This window comes from Onychostoma macrolepis, chromosome 17 (assembly GCF_012432095.1).
Source record: "Onychostoma macrolepis isolate SWU-2019 chromosome 17, ASM1243209v1, whole genome shotgun sequence".
NCBI lineage: Eukaryota > Metazoa > Chordata > Actinopteri > Cypriniformes > Cyprinidae > Onychostoma > Onychostoma macrolepis.
In genome coordinates this window covers 4,275,762-4,299,272 of record NC_081171.1, presented here as the reverse complement: position 1 = coordinate 4,299,272, position 23,511 = coordinate 4,275,762, and the positions used below count along the sequence as shown (strand labels likewise).

At 36.0% G+C, this 23,511-nt stretch overlaps 2 protein-coding genes and 1 pseudogene across 8 annotated transcripts; 1 reads left to right on the top strand and 2 right to left on the bottom strand.

Moving 5' to 3' along the window:
- The window catches only part of LOC131523534 (NACHT, LRR and PYD domains-containing protein 3-like), a 454,982-nt pseudogene that overhangs the window by 406,979 nt on the left and 24,492 nt on the right, over positions 1 to 23,511 (top strand).
- Positions 401 to 6,410, bottom strand: si:dkeyp-110a12.4 (pancreatic secretory granule membrane major glycoprotein GP2). Of its 2 annotated transcripts, XM_058749939.1 has the most exons (10): positions 6,197 to 6,410; positions 5,625 to 5,713; positions 5,432 to 5,536; positions 4,731 to 4,832; positions 3,781 to 3,941; positions 3,338 to 3,473; positions 2,939 to 3,033; positions 2,328 to 2,496; positions 1,519 to 1,633; positions 401 to 1,439 (listed from the first exon to the last, which is right to left on the bottom strand). In XM_058749939.1, the coding sequence occupies exons 1-10, from the start codon at positions 6,276 to 6,278 to the stop codon at positions 1,267 to 1,269; spliced, it is 1,227 nt and encodes a 408-aa protein (XP_058605922.1). In that variant the 5' UTR covers positions 6,279 to 6,410; the 3' UTR covers positions 401 to 1,266. The 2 variants fall into 2 exon arrangements, with proteins under 2 accessions (XP_058605922.1, XP_058605923.1); XM_058749940.1 differs by lacking the exon at positions 4,731 to 4,832.
- On the bottom strand, positions 6,269 to 23,220 carry shprh (SNF2 histone linker PHD RING helicase). 6 transcript variants are annotated; one of them, XM_058749904.1, is made up of 32 exons: positions 23,093 to 23,208; positions 21,975 to 22,568; positions 21,744 to 21,873; positions 21,063 to 21,281; positions 20,897 to 20,975; positions 20,604 to 20,754; positions 20,305 to 20,349; positions 19,769 to 19,865; positions 19,253 to 19,509; positions 18,097 to 18,723; positions 17,005 to 17,256; positions 16,778 to 16,856; positions 15,945 to 16,108; positions 15,602 to 15,858; positions 15,383 to 15,504; positions 15,203 to 15,291; positions 14,297 to 14,389; positions 14,101 to 14,208; positions 13,864 to 14,006; positions 13,607 to 13,780; positions 13,322 to 13,384; positions 12,593 to 12,818; positions 12,376 to 12,513; positions 12,170 to 12,271; positions 10,925 to 10,996; positions 10,652 to 10,840; positions 10,417 to 10,509; positions 10,254 to 10,340; positions 9,371 to 9,549; positions 8,304 to 8,384; positions 8,017 to 8,096; positions 6,269 to 6,422 (listed from the first exon to the last, which is right to left on the bottom strand). In XM_058749904.1, the coding sequence occupies exons 2-32, from the start codon at positions 22,554 to 22,556 to the stop codon at positions 6,391 to 6,393; spliced, it is 5,010 nt and encodes a 1,669-aa protein (XP_058605887.1). In that variant the 5' UTR covers positions 22,557 to 22,568; positions 23,093 to 23,208; the 3' UTR covers positions 6,269 to 6,390. The 6 variants fall into 6 exon arrangements, with proteins under 6 accessions (XP_058605887.1, XP_058605885.1, XP_058605884.1 ...); XM_058749902.1 differs by having other exon boundaries at positions 6,271 to 6,542; positions 21,975 to 22,565; positions 23,093 to 23,220; XM_058749901.1 differs by having other exon boundaries at positions 6,271 to 6,542.

Sequence of the window (23,511 nt, the reverse complement as noted above, 5' to 3'; positions counted from 1 at the left end):
GACTAAACACACACACACACACACACACACACACACTAACAAGTACCATGATAATAATACCGTGTTGTATTACCACATTATTATTTTCAGTGTTTTAGACTGCCATTTAAATGGCATCATACGCGAGTCTGATATCAAAATACACGGCATATGATACCATTAACTGTACAATATGTCGTTTTATTTTTTGTCTATTGTACAGTTGCACTTCTAAAGCTAGTCACAATGTTTTTTATCCATAATTTTAATAATAGTATATTTAAGACAAAATATGATTTTTCAGTACATTTGGAAAATAACACATTCTTTTCGTTTATGCTTTTTATTGTTAAATGTTAGGGAGACATTTTTCAAAACCTGTCCTAATCATTTATTCATGCAACTATGGTATGTGTTCAGGGTACTATATTTCATAACAAATACCATTGTGTTTTATTGAAACCATTACACTGATCTAACTAATAAAGATAGTTAACGAGGATGCATGTTTAAAGCCTGATATTAATTGTTATACAGATTTACACTTTGGTTTCTAAGCAAGAACTATGGTCAGATAGACCAACATAATGTTGAACAGTGACTCCAGAAAAATGTAGGCTATTTGTAAACTTAAGCCATACTTTAAAATGCTTAAAAATAGCAAACCAAGATCTAGAGATTTTCTTCACTGACTTCACCGTTCTTCATTTTTTAGATGTACTGTATGAAGTCAGCTCTCCTCAAGTTCAAACAGGTGCTCTAGAAAGGTGTAGATTGTCACATTATCTATGAGTATGTTACCCCTGCTAAAAAAACAATAGAAGCCCAATAGAAACCATCACAGAAATTCCAATGGTTTCCATTAAAATACCATTATAAACATTAGCTTTTTCCAGTAAAACCATTACAAAATTCATTTTTGTAGTGTGTTTTGGGCAACATCCCACCAATAGAATCCATCACATACCAGTAGACACCATTATAGTTTCCATTAAAACCAATACAATTCCCATTATAACCATTAAATCCATTACATTTTCTATTGTGTTTTGGGCAGGATTCTATTGTTCTTTTCAGCAGGGACTGCACTATTCACAACCACAAAGTGGCTTATTAAATCATTTTGAACAGTATATCAAGTAAGTTAAGCTGTTAGGAAATCAAAAAGTGTTTTTATTTATTTCACAATAAAAGACAAAAACAACAACTACTATAAAATCGGTTAGCAGACAAAACTTTCAAACTGAACATATTTCACACAACACTGTGTGTATATGAGATCCCAGGTTAGCTGGCCACCTCTGAGATATGGTGGATGTTGGAGAGAGTGAGCTGCGCCTCTTGGGTCGGATACGAGTTCCTGCTCTGGAGCCAGAGTTTCCCAAAAACTCCTGTGATGACAATCAGGATGAAGAGCAGACCACCCAATACAAAGGTTTCCACAGGGGGCAAATCTGAACCTGGGGATGTTCAAATAAGTTTGAATACGTTGGCGAGTATGGTGACTCTGATAAAGACACAAGAGTTTCTAAGACTTACTTGGACTAGTATTCTCTATGTCAATTTTGAGCCTTCTGATTGGTCCATATGAGACAGTGTGAGATGATGCAACATCCCTGCGTGTCCGTACTGATGCATCTTCAGAAGAGCAGTTCTGTGATGCACCAAGGGTTTAAAGTTACTATGATGCAAACAATGTTTCTCAACTATATTCTTAAAGGAAAAGTTCACCAAAACAATAAAATCGTCATTATTTATTCGCTCACATATTGTTAAAAATTGGCACGTTTCTTGTACATGGAATTATAAAAGTAGATGTTTAGCAGAACTGATTTCAGACTTTTAGGACTTTAGAATTCATACGGAGTAATTTTATGGTATTTTAGACCAATTTTTGACTATGATAGATAGATGGGTGTTGGCTAAGCATTAGGTAAACTACTGTTCAAAAGTTTGAGGTCAGTAAGATTAATACTTCTATTCAGCAAGGATGCATTAAATTGATCAAGTGACGGTAAAGATTTTTTCATTGTTACCAAAATTTTACATTGTTACCAAAATTGTTTCCACAAAAATATTAAACAGCGAAACTGTTTTTAATTTTACAATAAAAAGAAATGTTTCTGAAGCAACAAATCAGCATATTAGAATGATTTCTGAAGGATCATGTGCCACTGAAGACTGGAGTAATGATGCTGAAAATTCAGCTTTGCATCACAGGAATGAATTACATTTTGGAATATATTGAAAACAGTTATTTTAAATTGTAATAATATTTAACGATATTACTGTTTTACTGTGTTTTTATTTAATCAAATAAATGCAGCCTTGATGACTTGGGAACTCACAGGCTGGCACACTCCTCCTGTGTTATGACAGATCTGGACGTTGCAGTGCAGGAAAACATCCGTGTAGGAGCTACCAACAAACTTGAACATTTGTATCCTGAACAGAGATTCCGGTCCTTGACCGTTCTTCATCACAGCTAGTGTCTGGTCATTCCACAACACTGGACAGCTGATGTGAAGAGAAATGCTAGTCAGTGTGATATTTGTACTAAAGGGAAGGATATTTAAGTTGGATCGGTTTTCTCTATTCTTCACAGAAACTACATGCTCAGTTTTTTTCCTGGTGGAGACTCTCTTTGGGTAGTCAAGGACAAGCACAGCTGTTGAACTGAAACATACGGCTGCTGATGGTCATCACATGACTGAAGCTGCATGCTTTGTTTTGTCATCAGCTCCTTTAGCAACGGTTTCAACAGCATGTCTCAACAACATCCTTTCACACCTCTGGTGATAATTATGACTGAATGAAGCAAAGGACTAATAAAGCTGTGAAGGAGGGCATTTACACAGAGGACAATAGAAGGGAGTTAATATACAAAATAAGTTTTTAAATCACTAAAATTAAATGCTTGATAGGCAAAGGCTTATACACTAAAGCGTATGTCCCAGACCTGTCCCTGATGAAGGTGTACTGAATGTTGCTGTAAGGGTCATTGGTTGGTGTGGCCCAACATCTCTCCACTCTCAGAAAAAGATTCGCTGGAATCTGTAGGATGAAATTCCAGAAAGCTTCATTAGCACATTTAAAGAAGTGACTCCATTAGAAAATCTATCTATCTATCTATATCTCTAATATTTCTTTTAGAACATACTTTTTACTTAAAACGACTAAATGAATGTAGGAAAGATTTCATGTACACAAATCCTGCAAATTACTTTATGTTCTGTTCATCTGAAAACAAAGAGCCAAACAGCTCCCAACTGCAGCATAAAGAAAATGCATGGCAGCTTTCATGAAAGCCCTCAGTTGCTTGCAATGAGTAATGTCATCTATTCAGCTGAACACACACCATGTAAACTTTGACATAGATGTTGTCCTCAAGTGTGAGAGAAGGAACAGTGGTCCATTTATCCTGAAACTCTTCATCTTTATACAGCAGCATGGAGACTGAGAAATTTCCATCCTCCGTGTTCAGAGTGATTGTCCTGCAGGGCAGAGAATGTTAAAAGGCTCATTGAAGAGGCTGAAAGGTTCGCTCAATGAATATTGAATGAAACTCTTGAGTTGGACCCCAGGGCAGTCTTTTGTTACCATTAGTTTCCTTTATTGTGTTTAGATACAAACAAACAAACAATTAGTGAGGGGCTCAGCCTTTTTTAAGCTTGGAAAAATAGTGATAATTAAAGCCATTACTACATATGGAGTGCTGCAGTCCCAGAAAGACTGAGCTTTGAACCAAAAAGAGTTGCGGACTTTAATTAACTGGTGATGTCATGACTAGCAGAAGCTCACCTGACATCCACTCTGATCAGATTCTCCCCGTTTTGCTGCTGGACCATGTAGTTTATGGGGTATCGACAGCCAAATGTGATATTGATGTAGCTTCTGGTGATGATATCGGTTTCATTGTTACGGATTGTGTTGGTGAACATGATATGAGTATCATCTGATGCCTGAGAAAAACATGAAACAGAAATAAAAAGGAAAATACTTTTAATGATTGAGAAAATAAAATCTATCTATCTGTCTGTCTAACAATGCATATAATAATGAGTATATCAGAGTTTAAATAAGCTTCAAACTTCAACATTTTCTTCAAACTCTCTAAGTATTCAAACTACACATGGGCTAAATAACCTTCAGACATCAAATAGATAAACTTACAGGCTAGGTAAATTTATCTTGATGAATGTTCCTTTTCCAGGTTACATCGAAAGTCTTTTGATATATTTTGTCGTCTAACTTCAATTTGCATAATACTCATTGAGTTTAATAACGTCTGAGTGACATTCACAGGCCAATAAAACGTAAGAAGTTAAAGGTCAACACGAGGAAACAAACGTGCTATTGAAGGTGCTAAATTGTTCCCTACCACATCCGGTAAAACAACTTTATTGCCCTTTTATTTCCCCGACCATTACAAACACGCCTCCTGATTCAGTGAACAAACATCTTCTCGACACTGTCACCAAATGTTAGTGCTATTTGCCTCACATTTTTCAGTTTAAATAAATCCTGCATGTGCAAGGGACAGAAAACTGCCTCTCTAGACCTAATTCTCAAAAGCAGCTGATTTCGACAACCAAGGATTTTTATTTTTCTAATCCAAAGACGCCCTACTTTAACCAGAAAGTATGAAAAAATGCTTGTAAAACTCCTAAAGGGGGAGAAGGAGGGAATCTGTCCCCTCTGTAAGCTGCGTTAACCTTTTGCTGGCTTTACAAGAAATAGTCTGCTGAGACCTGTGAGAGGCTCTCATCGATACTCGTGGTCTCAAGTACAGATTTATGCCGTGCCAGAGTGAAGCTTGTCCTCTGGGTTGTGGTAGCGCTGTTTGAGGCTGGCTGTAGGGCAGAATAAAAGAAGGACTATAAAGTACGACACTGAATTATGGTCGGCTTATTCACCACGGCTGAAAACACAGTAATCATTTCCATATAAATCAGGATAATTTAGAGCCGCATGGCTGTTCGCCCTCCCCTCCGAGCTCTGAAAGGACTAGCCAGCCAATTTGGAGGGAAACGAACAATGATGTGCATTGAAAAATAATTCAATAAATACAAGTATTCCTTAAAAGGATATCTAAGCCTCATGGTTGCCACTTATTACAATGCACAAAATTATGAGTATGCTAGAGACGTGTAATGTTTTATTCGATATTTTTAAAAGGTTTGCTTATTCCATGAACAAAGCATGCACTCACCCTTCAACCAATGAAAGGATTGTAAAATAGGGAAATTTACTGTTTGTATTTTTAAGTTTAATAGCCAAAGAGGCCCAATTTGTAGTTTGCCTTCATGCAACAAGTGTTTACAAGCTTTTTAAGTCTTTAATGTCCTGACACCAATTTGTAATCAGCTGGAGGACACTCTCCAGTCCTTGTGATCATCTGAAGCGGTTTTATGATTACACACAATGCCTTGACAACGCTAATGAGGATTACCATAATGGTGCCACAGTCTGTGAGGTTCGTCTTGATGCTGAAGACATAGTCGTTCCCAACCTCAACACCTCGACAGTCAGGATCATTCAAGTGCATATCCCAAACCTGAACGGAGATCAGCAAAAATGGCATAAAACAAGTTAAAGCATTGCAATTTATTGAATTATTTGTCAAATAAATGGAATGAACATACGTAAACAGGTGGCTCCTTGTTCAGAAAAAACACACTGGGAATGATAACTTGCATCTGATCGTTGGTGCAAATGACCGTCTCATTGAGTTCTAGATGAAAATAGAGAGGAAGAACGTTTAAGTATTAATTTTGCGTATTATAATATTGGATGGTACATGCTTTAGTGTTCAAAAAAGAAAAAAAAATATATAAAACATTTAAAAAATCATAGTATGTTTACATTCTTTTACATAAATATTACATTTTCATTTTTATATACCATTGCACTGCAATTAATATATAATAATATATATATATATATATATATAAAATATATATATATATATATATATATAATTTTAAAATATACATCAAATATACAATACGGTAATTGCAGTGCAATGGTAGATTCTGTAATGTTATAAAAGATAAAACATAATGCATGGAAGACATTAGTGCATTTAAAAGCTCATTTTAGGTTTCTTTTAATTAAATTTGCCAACATGTACATCACAAATTCAAATTGGTTTATATGCACGTAACAAAGTAATGCACTTGAATATTTCTCTTTGCATGTGTTTAATCAGACTTACCTCCTTCTTCAATCTGCACAGCAGAAGTTACTGTCCATATTAAGAGCAAAGAACATGTCAGTGCCAGAGTAGCAGGTGTCATCCTTAAAGCCTTTCTGGCTTCTTCTCTCCTGAAATGTAGTTCCGTCTTCGGCCCTTTCCACCAAATCTTCACTGTTATCACCTCGACTAGCTGTCAGAGCCAGACGTAGTGCTTACGCTCTCTCCAGCCCTCCGAAACACAGCTCTAATGAAGTGGGAACCTCCAGTTGCTTTGGAACACCAGCTTGAATGATGTCCACACCAACAATGAGATTCCACACATGAATAGGACAAGTTGGGGGGAGTCCAAGGTAACACCGACCAACTAGATTTCATGCAAAAGTAGAAAAAAATACTACTGACAACCCACTTAGCAGACAGCGCACTACACCTCTCAGTACGTTGGTCGACAAGGAGTTTGTTTGTCATGCAAAGGGAATGGAGGTACAGGGGCGGTGTTTTGTTTTATCTCACTCTTTTGTCTGTATAGGTTTTTAAAGGGCATGGCAAACGCTTTACTGTTTCGGGAACCCCAACGACTTGTTTGAAAAGAAATCCCATCACAGTGAGTCAAGGGCAGTTCACTGACACCTCAGCCACAGAGTTGATGTCTTTAAGACTGTTTGGACAGAGAAGGAGGTCAGTCTTTCAACCTTGTGAGGGAGATTTTTTCAAATGTTAGATGCCAAAATGTGAAACAATGGCATTGCAATCAATGCATTTTCAATAAAATGATGTCTACTAAGCATTTACCTGAAAAATAAAATTTTAACATTGCAAACTACACAAAATTCAAAGAAAATGCATCTCTTCTTGTAAACAGAAAATTTATTTTTGGTTAATTCCTCTGTTGACAAATTTTTTTTTTTCCATTTAAGACAATTTTGAGTTTGAGAAAATGTGCAGTGCTGTATTTGGGTTATCATAACCTGACATGAAAGATATTATGCATTTTAGTACAGCTTGACAGAAAGAGTTCAGTTTCCCTGTCTGCCCTTGTCCATTCTAGAACAAAGAAAGTCTCTTTCCTTTTGCTTTCTGGTTTTACTTTTTACAAGTGCTCTTTATTGGGTGAGTTTTACGGACACTGAATCACGTATCTTTTGTTTTGCAAATAGCACCAGATAAATGTTCAAAATGGTCTGCTACAACTTTGCACAGACAATCCACTGAAAGGAGCGTTTGAACGGAAGACGCTCTGACAAAGATCAGTGCTGTAAAATCAAGCAATTTCCTTCCTAAACATAAAAGGCATTTAGATTAAAAAATAAACCAAGACAAGAGCATAATTCCAATAAAATGTCACATAATGTGTTTTTTTTTAATTGACTTTAAAGCACAGACTGACAGACTGTGATTACAGTGGTTTTTTATAAAAGGTTTGATTGATCAATCACAAATACATGAGTGCTACTGTTAAAACCAATCCACTGTACAGCATAAGAAATGCATTCTAATTTCAAATTTGGTTCATTAAAATCATATTAAAAATCACTTGTTTATGCACAACATGGCATTGATAAAAATTACACCCACTAAAAATCAATCTAGAAAGCAAACAGAGATACAGGACTGATACTGTACGTATGGTACATCAAACTGTGTTCTTTTTCACACTGAGTATCATGAATAAATTACACCATGGGACAGACCATATAGAAAGGGGAATGTGCAAAGCAAACATATAGGAAAGCTGGAGAGCAGCGGACGGCTCGTCTCCTGGCTGGTGTTAGTGTAGTGTTCACATTACTGGCCTATGGACTGGCAGGTCTGAAGAGACATTCACTCAAGAGACTCACTGTCTTCTGTGAACAGCTCGGCCAGGTCTGCCACTGTAAACACTGAGGCCTCCGAATGCTTCATGGATGTGGAACTATGACTGGAGAAGATGTTGGTTTGAGAAAGTTTAGTCAAGGTCATTTTCAGTAAACAAAACAAAGCAGTTTTCTTTTCTGTGTTAATGAGTTTCCTTTTAAACCAGTAAATTGGTACAAAGATAGTTATAGAGGGATACAGATAAATGGACTAGTTTAATTTTGATTTTAAAGACTATTTTAAATACCCTCTTTATGTGTCAGGGACTCACCTCTTTTCTGCTGTTTTAAGCATTGCTTGCATTCGCTCCTCGATGGTGGACTTGATCAGAAACCGATGAACGAATGTTGGTCTGCAGAAATCAAAAGAATAATGTTATCATTTACTGATAACATCACACAGGCCTCATGGTCCATCAATGAACATCTTGTGAAGTGAAAAGCTGCATGTTTGCAATAAACAAATCCATCATTTTTAACTTTAAACCAATGCTTCCGGCTAAAATACGACTCCACTCTATCTATAATATTGCAATTACAATTATTATTTAAAAAAAAGGTCTCGTCTGAATCAGGAGAAAAATATGCACAGATCAAGTACTGCTTACAATAGAAAACAGTCCAAAACAAATATTTGAGTGGATTTTGATGTACTTTTTCCTTGGAGGAATGTTATTATGGATTATGGACTTTGTGGACTCTTTGTATTTTGGCCAGAAGCAATGGTTTAAAGTTAAAATGTCTTACCCCCGGTTTCGCAGACAAGGCTTAAGCCTAATCCTAGACTAAAATGTAAGTCTGAGCTGTTTCAACTGAAAGAAACTTGCACTGACTGATCTTAAAATATATCAGTGCCTTTGTTTTGTCTCAAGATGCACACCAGTAATGTTTTTTTCTAAGTACATTAATAAAAATGACTTAAATGTCCAAATCCTGGCTTAGTCTAAGCCCTGTCTGTGAAACCGGGTGTTAATGTTGGATTTGTTTCTTACAAACAAGCAGCTTTCTTGCTTCACAGGACATTAACTGATGGACTGGAGTGGTGTGGATTATTTAGATGCTTTTATCAGCCATTCACTGCAGAGGATCCATTGGAGAGCAAGTGATGGAATGCAAATTAGTTTTTGATGAAGAAACAAACTCATCTACATCTTGGATGGCCTGAGGGTGAGTGCATTTTTGGGTGAACTATTCCTTGAAATATATTATTAAAAAAAAATAAAAAAAAAATGCATTTATGCCATTTTAACTGATATGAGAGAAAAGCTGCAAGCTAGAATCAAACTCATGTTACCAGCATGCGTTGTGTTGAATGTTATATGATTGGGTTGATGCCTACTTGGTCTGGCCAATCCGGTGCACTCTTCCTATGGCCTGCAACTCGTGGGCAGGGTTTAGGATGGGCTCCACCAGCAGCACGTGTGTCGCTTCAATGATATTTAGCCCATTTGAGCCTGTGTGCAGTGGCAGCAGCAAGATGTTGATCTTCTCCTCATATTTGAAAGCACTCAGGTTCTCCTACAAATGAATACAAAAATCATAATTTCACATATTATATGGCATATTATATTCAGAGTTTTGCGTATCTCATTAATTCATTAAAAACTTTTTTTAACATTAAAAAATGTTTTGTGTCTCATTTATGTATAAATAAACAAGTTTTATTTTAAATTATTAAATATAAATATATATTTAAAAACATAAAAAAGAGTTTTAAAATAGATTAATTTAATTTCTAGAGTTTTGTGTCTCATTTATGTATAAATAAACAAGTTTTAAACAAGTTTTATTTTAAATTATTAAATATAAATATATATTTAAAAACATAAAAAAGAGTTTTAAAATAGATTAATTTAATTTCTAGAGTTTTGTGTCTCATTTATGTATAAATAAACAAGTTTTAAACAAGTTTTATTTTAAATTATTAAATATAAATATATATTTAAAAACATAAAAAAGAGTTTTAAAATAGATTAATTTAATTTCTAGAGTTTTGTGTCTCATTTATGAAAATAAAATGCATTTATTAATTTAATTAATATTATATCTAAACATATTTTTGGGTAACACAACAGAAATAATTACATTTAGTAAACATGGCTCATTTCGGTGTTGGATCTACTCATAATGAGATATTTAAGTAATTACAGAAAAGAAAGTGGGAAAAATCCTTCATAAGACCAACATTGTTATGTTACACTTTTGTTACATTCAACACAAACCTGAAATTTGTGAATTCCATTGATTTGTGCAAACTCCATGTTGTTGTCGAAAAGGGCTTTTGCAATGATGTCCAGGACACCCTGCCACTGAGAGACGTAAGGTCAGAGGTTAAGATCTGTAGTCTGGTGTTTGATGTAGTAACTCGTTTAATGAGAGCGTTACCGTGGAGAACACAAGAGACTTGGCTTCTGGGTCGGTCATCTGAATTTTCTTTAAGACTCGAACCACAGCCTCAACCTTTGTGGAGTGGCTACCCTACAGGGGAGAGAGATTACAGAGATGCGACAGATCATATCTGACCTGGTTGAAAATATCACATGGTCACAGCACAGTTGTATTTTACCTTCATTGTAAAATACATATTAAATGTCTAAATAAAACAGGAATTGTCTCTGACCTTTACAGGGATGTCCTGCCCCTGGTGGGCGCTCTGAGTGGTGAACACATACGAGATCTCTGAATGTGAAGTGGTTTGTCGGCATATGGCGCACTTTATGGCTCTCCGTCGATTGCCGACACTGTACTGCTCCACGATGATAGCGATGCACTCGTTACAGAAACAGTGTCCGCAGGTCAATACGGCCCACTGACAATAAAAACACATCCAAGTCACGTTCAGAGTATATACTTACATATATAAACTTGACATTCATTTTTGCTTTGATTTTACCTCCTGACCCAGCGGTCTAGCGCAGATGGGACATGGTTCTGGATTCAACCCTCCAGTGGACTTATCCTGAGACTGAAATGATCAATACATGAATTACTATATCAAATACAACACTTTCATTCATCTATACATGCTAAAAAATCATCTTAAAACTTTTACTACAAGTAAACAGTGTCTTATAGGGGTACATATCATGCAAAGCAGGATTTTTCTTGCTTTTTTTGAGAGTTTCATCTACTAAGTAGACATGCTCACATTCACAAAATACCATCTTCAATCTACCGAAAACACTTGTGGAAGCTCAAGAGATGTTGATACTCAATACACATGCAAACAGTTCAGCTTAACAGTTCATATCTTTAAGGTGAGACACTACAGGTGAAAAGGGTACATTTTTTCTTAACTGATTTCACCATACTTTCACAGGTTGATTAATTACAGCACATTACAAGTTTTTTTTGGGGCAATGATACATTATCCAATTAAGTATGCACTACTTTGTATGTACTTCCAGAACAGGAATCTGAACATTTGATAAATCCAAGTTCAAATTTCTTTTCATTTTGTTGAAAGAGTTATGACGGGTTTTCGATATCTCTTTTTATCACACTGTGAATCAGAAAAAACTGTCAACAGCCGGAACAAAATACATTTTCACCATGTTTTTAGAAATAAAATGTTATTTAAACCAGGCAAATAATAACTGACTCCTCTTTAAAAACCTGGAGATTTCTGACTTGGTGGAGGAGAAAATGGCCTTTAAAGATATATATATCATAATTGAAATCTACAGACACAAATAGATAAAGTGTTATACAAATCAGGCGAATGACACATGAACAAACATCTCTGTAAATCAGAATATAGATAGGAATAAACATGGAAAGTTAGGTGTAAATGCTACTGAAATGGGGATTTCTGAGAAAAAATTTATTTTGTATTAAAATAAACTCTTTTTCTTTCCACTAGTCTGAAAGAAGACAAGTTATGGAAGCAAAATAACCCATAAACTCAAAATTGACTAGTGCATGAAAAAAAACAATGGTTTTGCCTGTAGCATATTGCCTTACAGGTACAGGAGCAGAAGACACATCTTTAGTTCTAAGGATCAGAGAGAGGGTTAAAATTGATAAAACTTGGGTCTATATATAGTGTAAACAGTCTTAGGTAAAAAAAAAATAAAATAAAAATAAAAGAGGGTTCAAATTTTTTGAATGATATCCTTCATAATATAGCATGTATTACCTTCTCTAGGTTTGTGAGATAGAGAAACTGTCCAAGCTTTTTTTGCAGTTGTGATCTGGCCACAGCCCTGTCATTGAGCAGCTTTATCCTGTTCTGCTCCACCTGTTCACATGTAAAAAAAAAAAAAAAAAAAAGAAGGCTCTTACTTCTCTTGGTCTAAAAATCACAAATAGCCTGACAGATGGGACTCTTTCTGTTGTCATCACCTCGTGAGGTTCTATGATATGAAGCACTTTGGGTTTGGGCTCATCAGGTAACCGCACACGCAGCCTCTCGGTGGCCATGCCCAGCTCATCTATGGCCGACACGTGATCCCGCAGTGACATCCAGTACTCATGCAGCAGCTAAAAGAGCACGAGACATTTTGATGAAGACATTCATGCACTGCATCATTCATCGCGCAATGAGAAAACAACCTCAAACCTTATATTCTTTCTTCCAGGACTCAAAGAGCTCCATGAAGGAATTTCCCTCCTCTATGAGGCCAGACTCCAAGCGACGGGCCTTGGCAAAGGACAGGATGGCTTTAAGGGCTCGTTCGGTCTCACTGGCTGCCCACAAACCCCGACTGGTCGTGGGGAGTCTGTCATCTACCAGCCCCTCTTCATCCTCAATCATCTCCTCAAAGATGGCCGTCTGCCCCTTTACTCTGCCCAGAATGCATTAAAAAATAAAGTTTACTGACTATCCTTACTGCATATATATTTTAAATGAATAGTTTGCCAAATAGTTAAAATGAATCCTTTTCAAAACCATTATCAATTTCTTTTGTGGAACAGAATTTCGTTCTTTTTTATATATCAGAATGTCCAAGCTGCGACTTTCCACTGAATGAAACTAAATGGTGACCATGGCTTTAAAGCATGATTTTTAGTAAATAACAAATTAAATTTCAGTTTGTTTCTCAGATAAAGCTATTGTATGACCTCAGAATATAAATCATATGAACTACTTTTATGATACTGTTATTGTGTGCTTTTGTCATTTTTGTAAGGATGAAAGCAGCTTGGACATTTTGCTAAACATCTCCTTTTGTATTCTACAGAAGAAACAAAAGTTTGTCATAAAGGAATAAAGTGAGTATGAGTAAATTATGTTTATTACAATTTTTAAACTGCATACTGCAAACTAACCTAATGTTTTATAACTTACGTGTGGGAGAAAAGTTTTGACTCGTAGTCCGTAAAAAGTTCATCGGCTTTGCAAAACACACAGCTGTGGAATAAATATCGAAGCAACAAATTTTAAATTCAAAGTTGAACAATTATAATATTTTGCAAATATGAAATTTAAAGGTGAAAGGTGTAATTTCTCAAACACTAGAAGCTTTAAGTGAAAAAATATAAAAACATTGACAGTTAGGCCATGCATTATTCAGTTTGGTACTGCTACTGTAATAGAAATCATGCACTACATCCAAAAGCAAAAATATTTTACTTGTTCAGTGGCAGACGAACAGGTCGCAGGTGGCAGAGTGTTGTTTCCTCGATGACTTGCTGAGATGGCGGCCCTTCCAGCTTCTTTACAGAATCTTGAACAGTTTTCTGTGATTTCATCAAATCATCCATTTGAGTGCTGAGCAGAAACTGAAGACCACGAGCATCTCGAAACCTATGAGTAAGACATTTTTGTTAAACAGTAATTCTTTTCCATCAAAATCTATATTATTCGCAATCTATCAAGTGATGGATTACTTGTCTGCCAATGAGAGCTTGTTGGCTTGTTGTTTATAACTGCAAGTGAGCTCATTTTGGATGCGGCCCACAAGGTCATCGTCCATTGAGTACTGAATGGCCTGCTGTATGATATCCAGCCACCAGGGAGAGCGAAGATTCACCTAGGGCAGAACACACAATTATTAAACTTCAGTACATACAAAAAAAATTCAGCTAAAACACAAAGCTGAAAATGTGTGATAATTCAGATTTTACCTTGCGTTTTTGCTCTTTTATGTGCTGAAGAACAGGTTGTAGGTTCTGATGTGCTTCAGAAACCTCAGAGTTCACCTTGGCCATGTAATGCTGCTTTAGCTGCTCAGCCTGGGATGAAAACACAGAGAACTAGAAATGATTAGCAAATTTATCTCATTTTCTTTCTCATATTTAAGCCGATGAACAATTACCCAACCTCTTCTTTGAGACTGTCATCTCTCAAGGTTGGAGGAATCCCAGGATGCTTTGCATTCAGAAGCTCCATCAGATTGTGGGTTGCATGAAGCCTCTATATATTTTGAAAAAAAAAAAAAAAAAAAAAAAAAGAAAAAGTTAAGCTACGATAAAAATGCACACAAAATTAATCTAAAAGGATGTGATAAAATTGTGGACAAAAACAGTAAATATATTTGAATTGGGACTAAAATTACTAAACTAAAATTAATTAATTTGAAAGAGAGAATTGGATTTGGGAAAAAATAAAATTTGGGATTAAGGCAAGACACCACAAGTGAAAATTTTAACAGAAAGCCATACCTTCTCAGTTGAATAATCACAGTACATTAAGACACTTGTTTTGTAATACAAGACTTCTGAAACGTTATGTATAAATAAGGCATTATCTAACTAAATATGCACTAATTTGAATTAATTTCAAGAACCGAAATTGTTGACAGAGTTAAAGGTTTTATAGAAGGGATTTTGGATATCACTTTTTAATCATATTGAAAATACTATCAACAGCCAGAAAAATTATATTACAATATTTTAAATATTATATTGCCATACACTATTTTTAGGAATAAAATTTTAATAATTCAGGTGAATGATATATAAACAACCACCTCTTTAAAATACAGAAAAAAACTTATTTTGAGAAAATGCCCTTAAATATATGTAGTTCAAATGAAATCTACATACACATATAGATAGAGGGGAAAAAAATAAACATCTAAATGTATATTTTGGATGTTTTCTTTCTCTAGTCTGCCCCAAATCTCAAAATAGACCAGTTCCTGAAAAAAAACAACAAACAAAAAAAAAAACAATGGTTTTGCCTGTAGTGTCCTACCTTAAATTAAACTGAATTGGTATTGTTTACCTGAAGGGAATCAGTTTTCAGCCTTGCTTTATGTTCTTCAGATGATCGCAGCACTTCTCTGTACATCTCCGCTGCATCTACAAACTCGCCTGGTGAGGACAGGAAATGGTTCATTGACATCTGCAGCAGTTGAGGCAGACGCAGGTAAATACTGTAGATGAATACTGATAGTGTGGAAACCTCTGATGATGTGGATTCCAGCCAGACCGTTGAGAGCACACACCAGCTGTCTGTGGGCTTCTTCACACTCCACACGGCATTTCTTCTGCAGAGACTTCAACAACTCCTCCATTGTCATTGTGCTTAAACAGAAAACAATCAAAATCAATGTTGACAAAATAAACCAGAACACTTCATCTCCCAAAAACTGATCAATTACGTCTGAAATTTGTTTCTAACCTCTTCTGGAAGGGCAGGAACTCTCCTCTGACAGCTTGCGGGTGGCAGCAGGCCTGACGCAGACGTAAAAGGGGGTATAATATGGTAGTGACGGTACGTCGGTCCAAACTACCCAGCTTTATTGACCAATCAGAGATCTTCCTCAGCTTGACAAGAGCATCCTGTGAGCAAACCTCATGCTGACGGTGGTAAAAGTGTCCCTCTACTGGAGAGAAGTTGAGCCAGTGGATCTCTTCTGTTTGAGGAGGGATTTGGATCTGAAAATGAAGTTTGTGACATCAAATCAATGTAATGACAAAATTATGATGGATGAGTTCGTTTTTTGAAAGTGTTACCTACTAACCTGATCGATGACATCTTTTTTGGCAGATCGCCATAGTAGTTGACCAATGACATTGTAGAGCGGTGCCGTATTGCCGTGGCGGTACGGGCGATAAAGTAACTGGTCCCACCAGTATTTGACCCAATAGGGATCAACTCCCAAGAATAGGACAAGACCATACAAGTCTAAAAAATGTAATGTAAAACAAAAACAATTATCACCACATAATAGAACTCTTTTTATTACATTAGGCTGATTCATTGTTGGTGATGCTAAGACATATATTATATTATTGACCACAGCTGCAAAATTGCCAGTGGAACAGAGAAGTTCTTTCAAAAGTCTATTTTAAAGAATTGGTTCAAAACATAGACTCAGTGATTCATTTCTGCCATCACTCAGGAAAGCCCCAATGTGGCATTTTATTTGTTAGTACTAAATTTGCCAGTAAAGAATGTTGGTAAATATTCCCATTTATTGCGATATATTGTTACACTGGTGCATATAAATATACATTTTTTTAAATATAATTTTTTTTATGTGTTCATTAAATGAGGACAACTTCCCTTGATTATTTACTACTACAATGTACTGCATTTGCCTCTTAAATTTTGAATTGAAAGTTTGTTTGGACATATTTTTAAATTAACAGTTTATTTGAAAACAAACAAACAAATAAATAAATTATACCAATTAATACATTTTAATGGAACACCACTTAGTTTAAATTGTAATAATATTTCACAATATTACTGTTTTTACTGTATTTTTTATCAAATAAATGCTGCCCATCTCAAGATATTTTTTCTCTGTATAACCAAGCTCTATTTCAATGCAATATTAATTCTGCTTACCTTCCAAACCTCTCTGCACAGGTGTTCCACTAACACACCAGCGATTAACAGATGTGAGACGCAAAGCCATTTCTGCAGCCTGAACAGAAAAAAAACAAGAGATTTTACCATTATAAAAATGAATGTCCTTACCTTTCCAAATGAAGCTGTTCTGTGACTGTGCTGTCTCTGGGATTAAAACTGAACAGGATTAATGCCTGCAAAATGAATGACAATGATGTGATCACCTTGGCTGTGGTGCACTCCACCATCTGAGCTTCATCCAGACAGATACGCCACCACTCCACGGCCACAAGAGGGCTCGGTATGGCCATGTAGCGCTTCTGGTTGCGGAATCGGCGGCCGTCTTTGCTATTGCTGTGGGGGATGTCGACGTAATTGAGTTCAGTGCGCAGCACGTCATAAGTGGTGATGACCACATCCTGCTCAGCCAGAATGTGAGGCTGGATGAAACCATGTCTTTTTACACCTTGATACACCTATATAAAAAAAAAAAAAAAAAAAAAAAAAAAAAACAACTCACATTCACACCAGGGACAATAACTACAAGTTTTGATAATCGTTCTAATTCTATGAGAACTGGGAAGTTCATACTGACACGGATACAATTATATTATTGGAATCACTATCAGAGCTATTTTTTCCAGCTAATGAATGATAAAAACAACATTATCATGCATTTGTGTGGATGGTTAGATATCTCTATAGTTGTCGTTCTTGCTGTGAATGGGCCATAACATTTATTGCTATATATTGTTAGACTGGTGCATATAAATACATACAATGCATTGTTTGAAAATATAATTCTTCCATGCATTTATTTAGTGAGGAAAACTTCCCTTTTTTCATCCAATTTTGCATTAGATTATACATTTTTATTCAAAGGTTTAGTTGTTATTTAAAAATAAATAAATATACTGGGGTTTGGAGTCAGAAAAAAGTATTATTTTTTAAGAAATATATATATATATATATATATATATATATATATATATATATATTTTTTTTTTTTTTTTTTTCCCAGCAAGGATGCATTTAACTGATCAAAAGTGACAGTAAATACATTTATACTGCTACAAAAGATTTCTATGTCAAATAATTGCTGTTCTTTGGAACTTTCTATTCATAAAAGTATCCTGAAAACAGAGTTTTCACAAACATATTAAGCAGCACAACTATTTTAAACATTAATATTAATAAGATATGTGTAGTCTTATATTAAGTCTTTCAAATAACCAATGCAATCAAAATAGAATCAAAGTCCAAACTACCGGTTAAACTAAGTAAATTGCAGTAGCAGCTCTCTAGCTGGTTCTTACCAGAACTCGGAGGGAAGAAGTGTGAATGTGGCGGTTAATTTCATCCACCCACTGGTGACAGATGGAGCTGGGCGAGATGATAAGAGTGGCTCCAGTAGATACAGGTGTCATGGCCACCAGACAGTGAGGGCAATAAAACGGGGTTGTTTCCAGGTTCTCCTCTTTGTAGTTGACACACTCCGCATGCTGCCACAGCAGACAGTTCAGGCACTGGACCCGAGGCTTGTAGTCCATCAGGCCAAGCTCTCCACAGATGCACTCAAAGCGGTAGTCTGGAGTATTAAACGGGATCACAGATGCTCTGGTGAGGGTTTCGGGTTCAGGTTTTGAGTTTTGTGTAGGATCTGATTTAGACCTCTCAACATGAATGTCTTCTGTTGTTTCTTGTTTAGGTTTGTCTGTTGTTTCTTTATCATCTTCAACTGTGATGTCTACTGACATCTTCTGCGGTGGATTCTCTGAGTCTATGAGGGAATCTGACTCACATTTCAGTTCCTCTGTGAGGAGAGGAGGATCCACACTGTCTTCAGAGTCTGATGCTGTCGTATACGAGGTCTGTGATGCCTCTTTTTCCTGACCAGAAACCCGGCGAGATGTTCTCCTGGGAATAGCCTTGTCAGCTGACTTCTGCAAATTAATACAAAACAGCTGAAAAAAGGGCATGATCCATTTTACCTATGTAAAGTCTGTCTTGTTTTTTTTTTTTTAAATAGCAAAAATAAATAAAATAAATGAATAAAAAAAAGAAAACAAAAAAGGTGTTTAATATCTAGGTTTGTGGCTCTATCAATCAGATTTTAAAGCAGTAACTATAATTAAAAAAAACAAAAAAAAACAAATTTAATTTATAATCTGTACAGATATAGGAAGTTATATAATCTGGTGTCTCTGAAACATTTGGACCCATTATTTGTGAATTGGACTGAAACTGTAAAAACTTTGTATATTCATGTATGTACATTTATTTTTGGCTGCCTATCTAGGCCAGCACACTCCTGTAAAAGATTTTTAATTTCAGAGAGGTTTTTTTTCCCCTAGTTAAATAAACGTTATAATAATAATAATATTAATAGTATAATTAAAATTAGTTTTATATTATAAACTCACAAAAAAATTTTTTTCTCAATTCTCTAGAGGAGATGTAAAAGTTACGAACAATTCGAGGAGTGGCAGGCTTCTTCTTCTTTTCTTTGTAGTTCTTCCCCAGTTTGAAGGATCCTGCTAACCCTCGTCCTTTGATCTGCTCCACAATGTTTTCACTAATGAGCTTGGTCAGGATTTTCTTTATGTGGTTCCGGTTCTTTAGGGTGTCATACTTGTACATGGTCCGTAGATAAGCAAAAATGGCATTGATTGACGCTCCTTTCCCAACCCTCATTTCCTTAATCGCAGTCAACAGCATCTCACGCACAGCTGGAAAAAGATCAAATTATGTATTTATTATACATTCAATACTCATTAATACTATCGGGACATGTTCTTGGATCAACAATCTTAGACAGTCCTTGAATAATATTCCTATCAAAGAACAGGTTAAAACATACCTTAACCTAGCAGGTTATCTGATGAGATGACATGTTAATGAAACATGCTACTCCAGGACCAATCAGGATGCTGATCCAGGAACATATCCTTGTTTGGTAAAATGAAACCATTTTAAAAACATTTTTACCTGGATAAATGATCTTCTCCTTGGGCCTCACCTCATGTTTAATGGTTCGTTGCCTCTCTAATGGTGGAGGAGGGACAAAGTAATTCACAGACCGTCCCTGAAGAGGACAGCGACACAAGAGTAAAACAAAAAGTGTCATTTCTGGAAAGTTGAAACAAAAATTAAGATGTCCTAATGTACGCTCTTTAGTAAAGAACATTGAACTCAAATATGACTGCAGATATGACTGAATATGAATAAGTTTGTTATTCTACACAAAATGTCAAAAATTGCTGATTGATTTTGCATAATGATTTTGATGTTAATTTTTTCCTCTGACATAAATGAAGAAATTACTGTCAATGCAACTTGTGTCTTAAATCTTTCTGATACACAGGTAGTCAAGTGTGATGGTTTTAGCATGCAGTGAATATAAACAACAATAATCTGCATTCGTTAAAAATATGACGCTTCATTGCGATGCCATAGAACCATTTTTCATTCCACGATGAACCATTCAGTCAAAGGTTCTTTAAAAAAACCCATCTCTTTCTTACCTTTTTATAATCTGACGAACCTTCATTCGCCACAAAGAACCTTTTCTGAAACAGAAAGGTTCTTCAGATGTTATAGGTTCCTTATGGAACCATATAGACAAAAAAGGTTCTTCTATGGCATCGTGAAGCATCTTTATTTTTAAGAGTGTGGGGCCACTGACTATCTTTGCAGGTGAAGAGCTTAATGCATTTACCAACATTAATCAATAGAACCTTGTTGTAAAGTGTTATCAAAATTACATCATTATTTTATTGACTAATTTGCATGCATATAAGGTCACATATAATCTTAAACTTACCACTGGCAAAGTGAGAACCCCGTGCTCCAGGTTTTGACGGGTATTACACAGAATAAGGGCCAGCACTTCCACGGTTTTCCCAAGTCCCATCTCATCAGCAAGGATCCCGCCAGGCCAGTCCACTCCAGCCAGAGGAAACTCTCTAATCAAGCTGTTAGAGAGGTCAAGGGAATTAAACAATGACTTGTGTACAAACCTATATGCTGTTGATGTTATTAGATTAGAAAGTCCATGCTCATCTATTTTAAGTACAGTTTCAGTATGCTTTGCTCTAAGTAGAAAAAGGATCATACCTTCCAGTGTAGGGATTGTAAAAGAGCTTTTTGCTACAAATCGTGACCATTTCCCGCCAAAGAAAATGCAACCTTTGTTCTGTGCAAGAAATACAAACACTGCAAATTAGTACTGAACTCTTTTACAGCAAAGATGATGACGAACATTTGTAGAACATGTCTGAACCTTGAGAGCTGCTGCTTTTGTGCTTCTCTCTCCTCAGCATCCAGTTGACCGCCTGGCTCTGATAGGGTCTCAGCACGGGGATGAGGCCCGGGTGCTGGACATCGAAACTCTGCTCTGCTGCTTCTGTCTGATGGAGGTGTCTGACGTGATCGTACAGCTCCTCGACGTTCTGACGCTCCAGATCAGTGTCACACTCCTCCTCTTCATTCTCCATCACCTCTACCATTGATCGGAAATAAGAAACCATTGGAATAAAGTTCATAAAGGAATATTACAGGAAATGTTCAAAATAATATCTATGCGCAGCATCTGCATTATATGCCACTATAAACATAAACAGGATTGACCTCATGTTTTGCCTTAGAAAATATTATTTATTATTTTATGAAAGAAAAACTTTGCATATTTTGGTCCTTCTGTAAAGCGTATTAAGGCTTATTTTAGATAATTAATATGCATTTATAAATTTCATTTATTCACGTATGCAAATGACATCACACTAATGCACAGTGGATCCGGGCTTACTGGGCCTTGGAGTGCAGCTCCACCTCTAGGCTCAAGTGCATTACTGCAGTGTGTTTTTTGTTTGATTTTACAATATAACTAAAAACAGTCTTTTAAATCATGTCTGGTAAAACACGGTTCTTTAAAATACATTTTTAGTCATAAACTGAAGATTACCAGGAATGATGAAGTCATAGAAGAATTCCATTAATTTTTGCATTAGCTGATTGGCTTTTTTAATGCGCCCATTTCCTTCACTGAGGAATTCTGGTCTGCCCAATCCCGATTCGAGAAGAAAAATTTTCAGCTGTTCAAAAAATAAACAAATGGAGAGAAAACACAGCAATTTATTTGTTTTAATGTTTTAGTGTTTCGAGAATGGTATCAATCACAAAATTAAATACGCACCTTTACTAATTCATCTCCTGAAGCGTGGCACAATTTAATGACCTTCCTCTTCTGTAGCCAATCCAGATCCTCCAACAATATTCCACCAAATGAACATTCAACAGGCACAGGGCAGACGGAATCACTTCTGCCAGTCTCAACCTCCAACTCATTATTCAGACTCATACTTAATGTGTCACCTGTTTGCTGCAGGCAGAAGGAATCGTCTCCTAGCATAATGGGAATCTTTGGACACAGGTTAAACTCTCCAATCAGCGCATTCCACCCCTGATCCAGAGCAGAAATTGGCATCACATTCAGTTCTATGGTATCTGGAAGAGAATCCTGTGTGGAACAGCTTGGACGCTCTTCTGATGGTCCTTCTTCTGTGCCTGCAGAAGATGTAAAACCCTGTTTTGACTCTTCCTGGTTGCTCTCAAGCACCGGTCCAAGATGACAGCTGTCAGACGGTGCTGGGATTTCCTCCAGAATGTCTTCACATTCTCCTTCATTTCTTCGATCTTCAAGCATATTCCACTCCACTCTCCTCTTGGCCTCCTCATTCATGCGCACCGGCGGCGCACGTTTCCTCCTGCTGCTCATCGTGAAAACCTGCTGAGATACAACGACACAAAGTTTCATTAATAACATGTTTTCTATTTATTTACCATTTTGAATTAAAATGCATGGGACTTAATTCATTAAATGTGAGAGAATACATGAATTGACAGTTAATGGATAAGCAGTTTAATTTGAGGTAGACATATATGGGAATGTACACACATTTTTAATATAAAGCAAATAAATACACAGAACTATGCACGTTGAACCGAAATACAACACGGTTAAAAAACGTAAACACTTATTCTGCAGTACACTTCAGAGTGCAGCTATAATTCTACTTAATTCTATAGAGAAAAACAGATGTGGCAAAAGATTGATATTAGCGCAGCACTAACATACTCACTTGATAATTATACATACATACGATTATTATTGCAAAGTCCATTGAAAATACTTTCGCGGAACGTCAGTATATATAAGCAATACAAAATTGATACCATATATTCCATTCATTCAGTCAAACGCTGCAGATTTCAGACTATCAGTATACCGCCTCACCAGCAGTCGAAACGTACCTTTGTTCTGCTTCGGGATGTGTTCTTGTCAGCAGCAAATAAATGTCATAAAATAACTTTCATAAGCTCCAAAACCTGCGGGACATTTTCATGCCTTTATCCGCCATATTTAAAATACAGGAAGTGACGTCAGTCGGAACCCAAACAATGCCAAGGCATTGTAATATTCTAAACACTAGATGGCGCTAAACATCCAAGTATTATAATATATATAAGTTGTGTGTATATATATATATATATATATATATATATATATATATATATATATATATATATATTTTTTTTTAATAAATAAATAAATGAATGAATGAATGAAAAAATAAATGAATTAATTACTTCAAAGCTGAACTTGGACTGACTGAACCTAGTGTTACACACACATTCAGTACAACTGATGACGTCCTTATTTTATGAGGTAC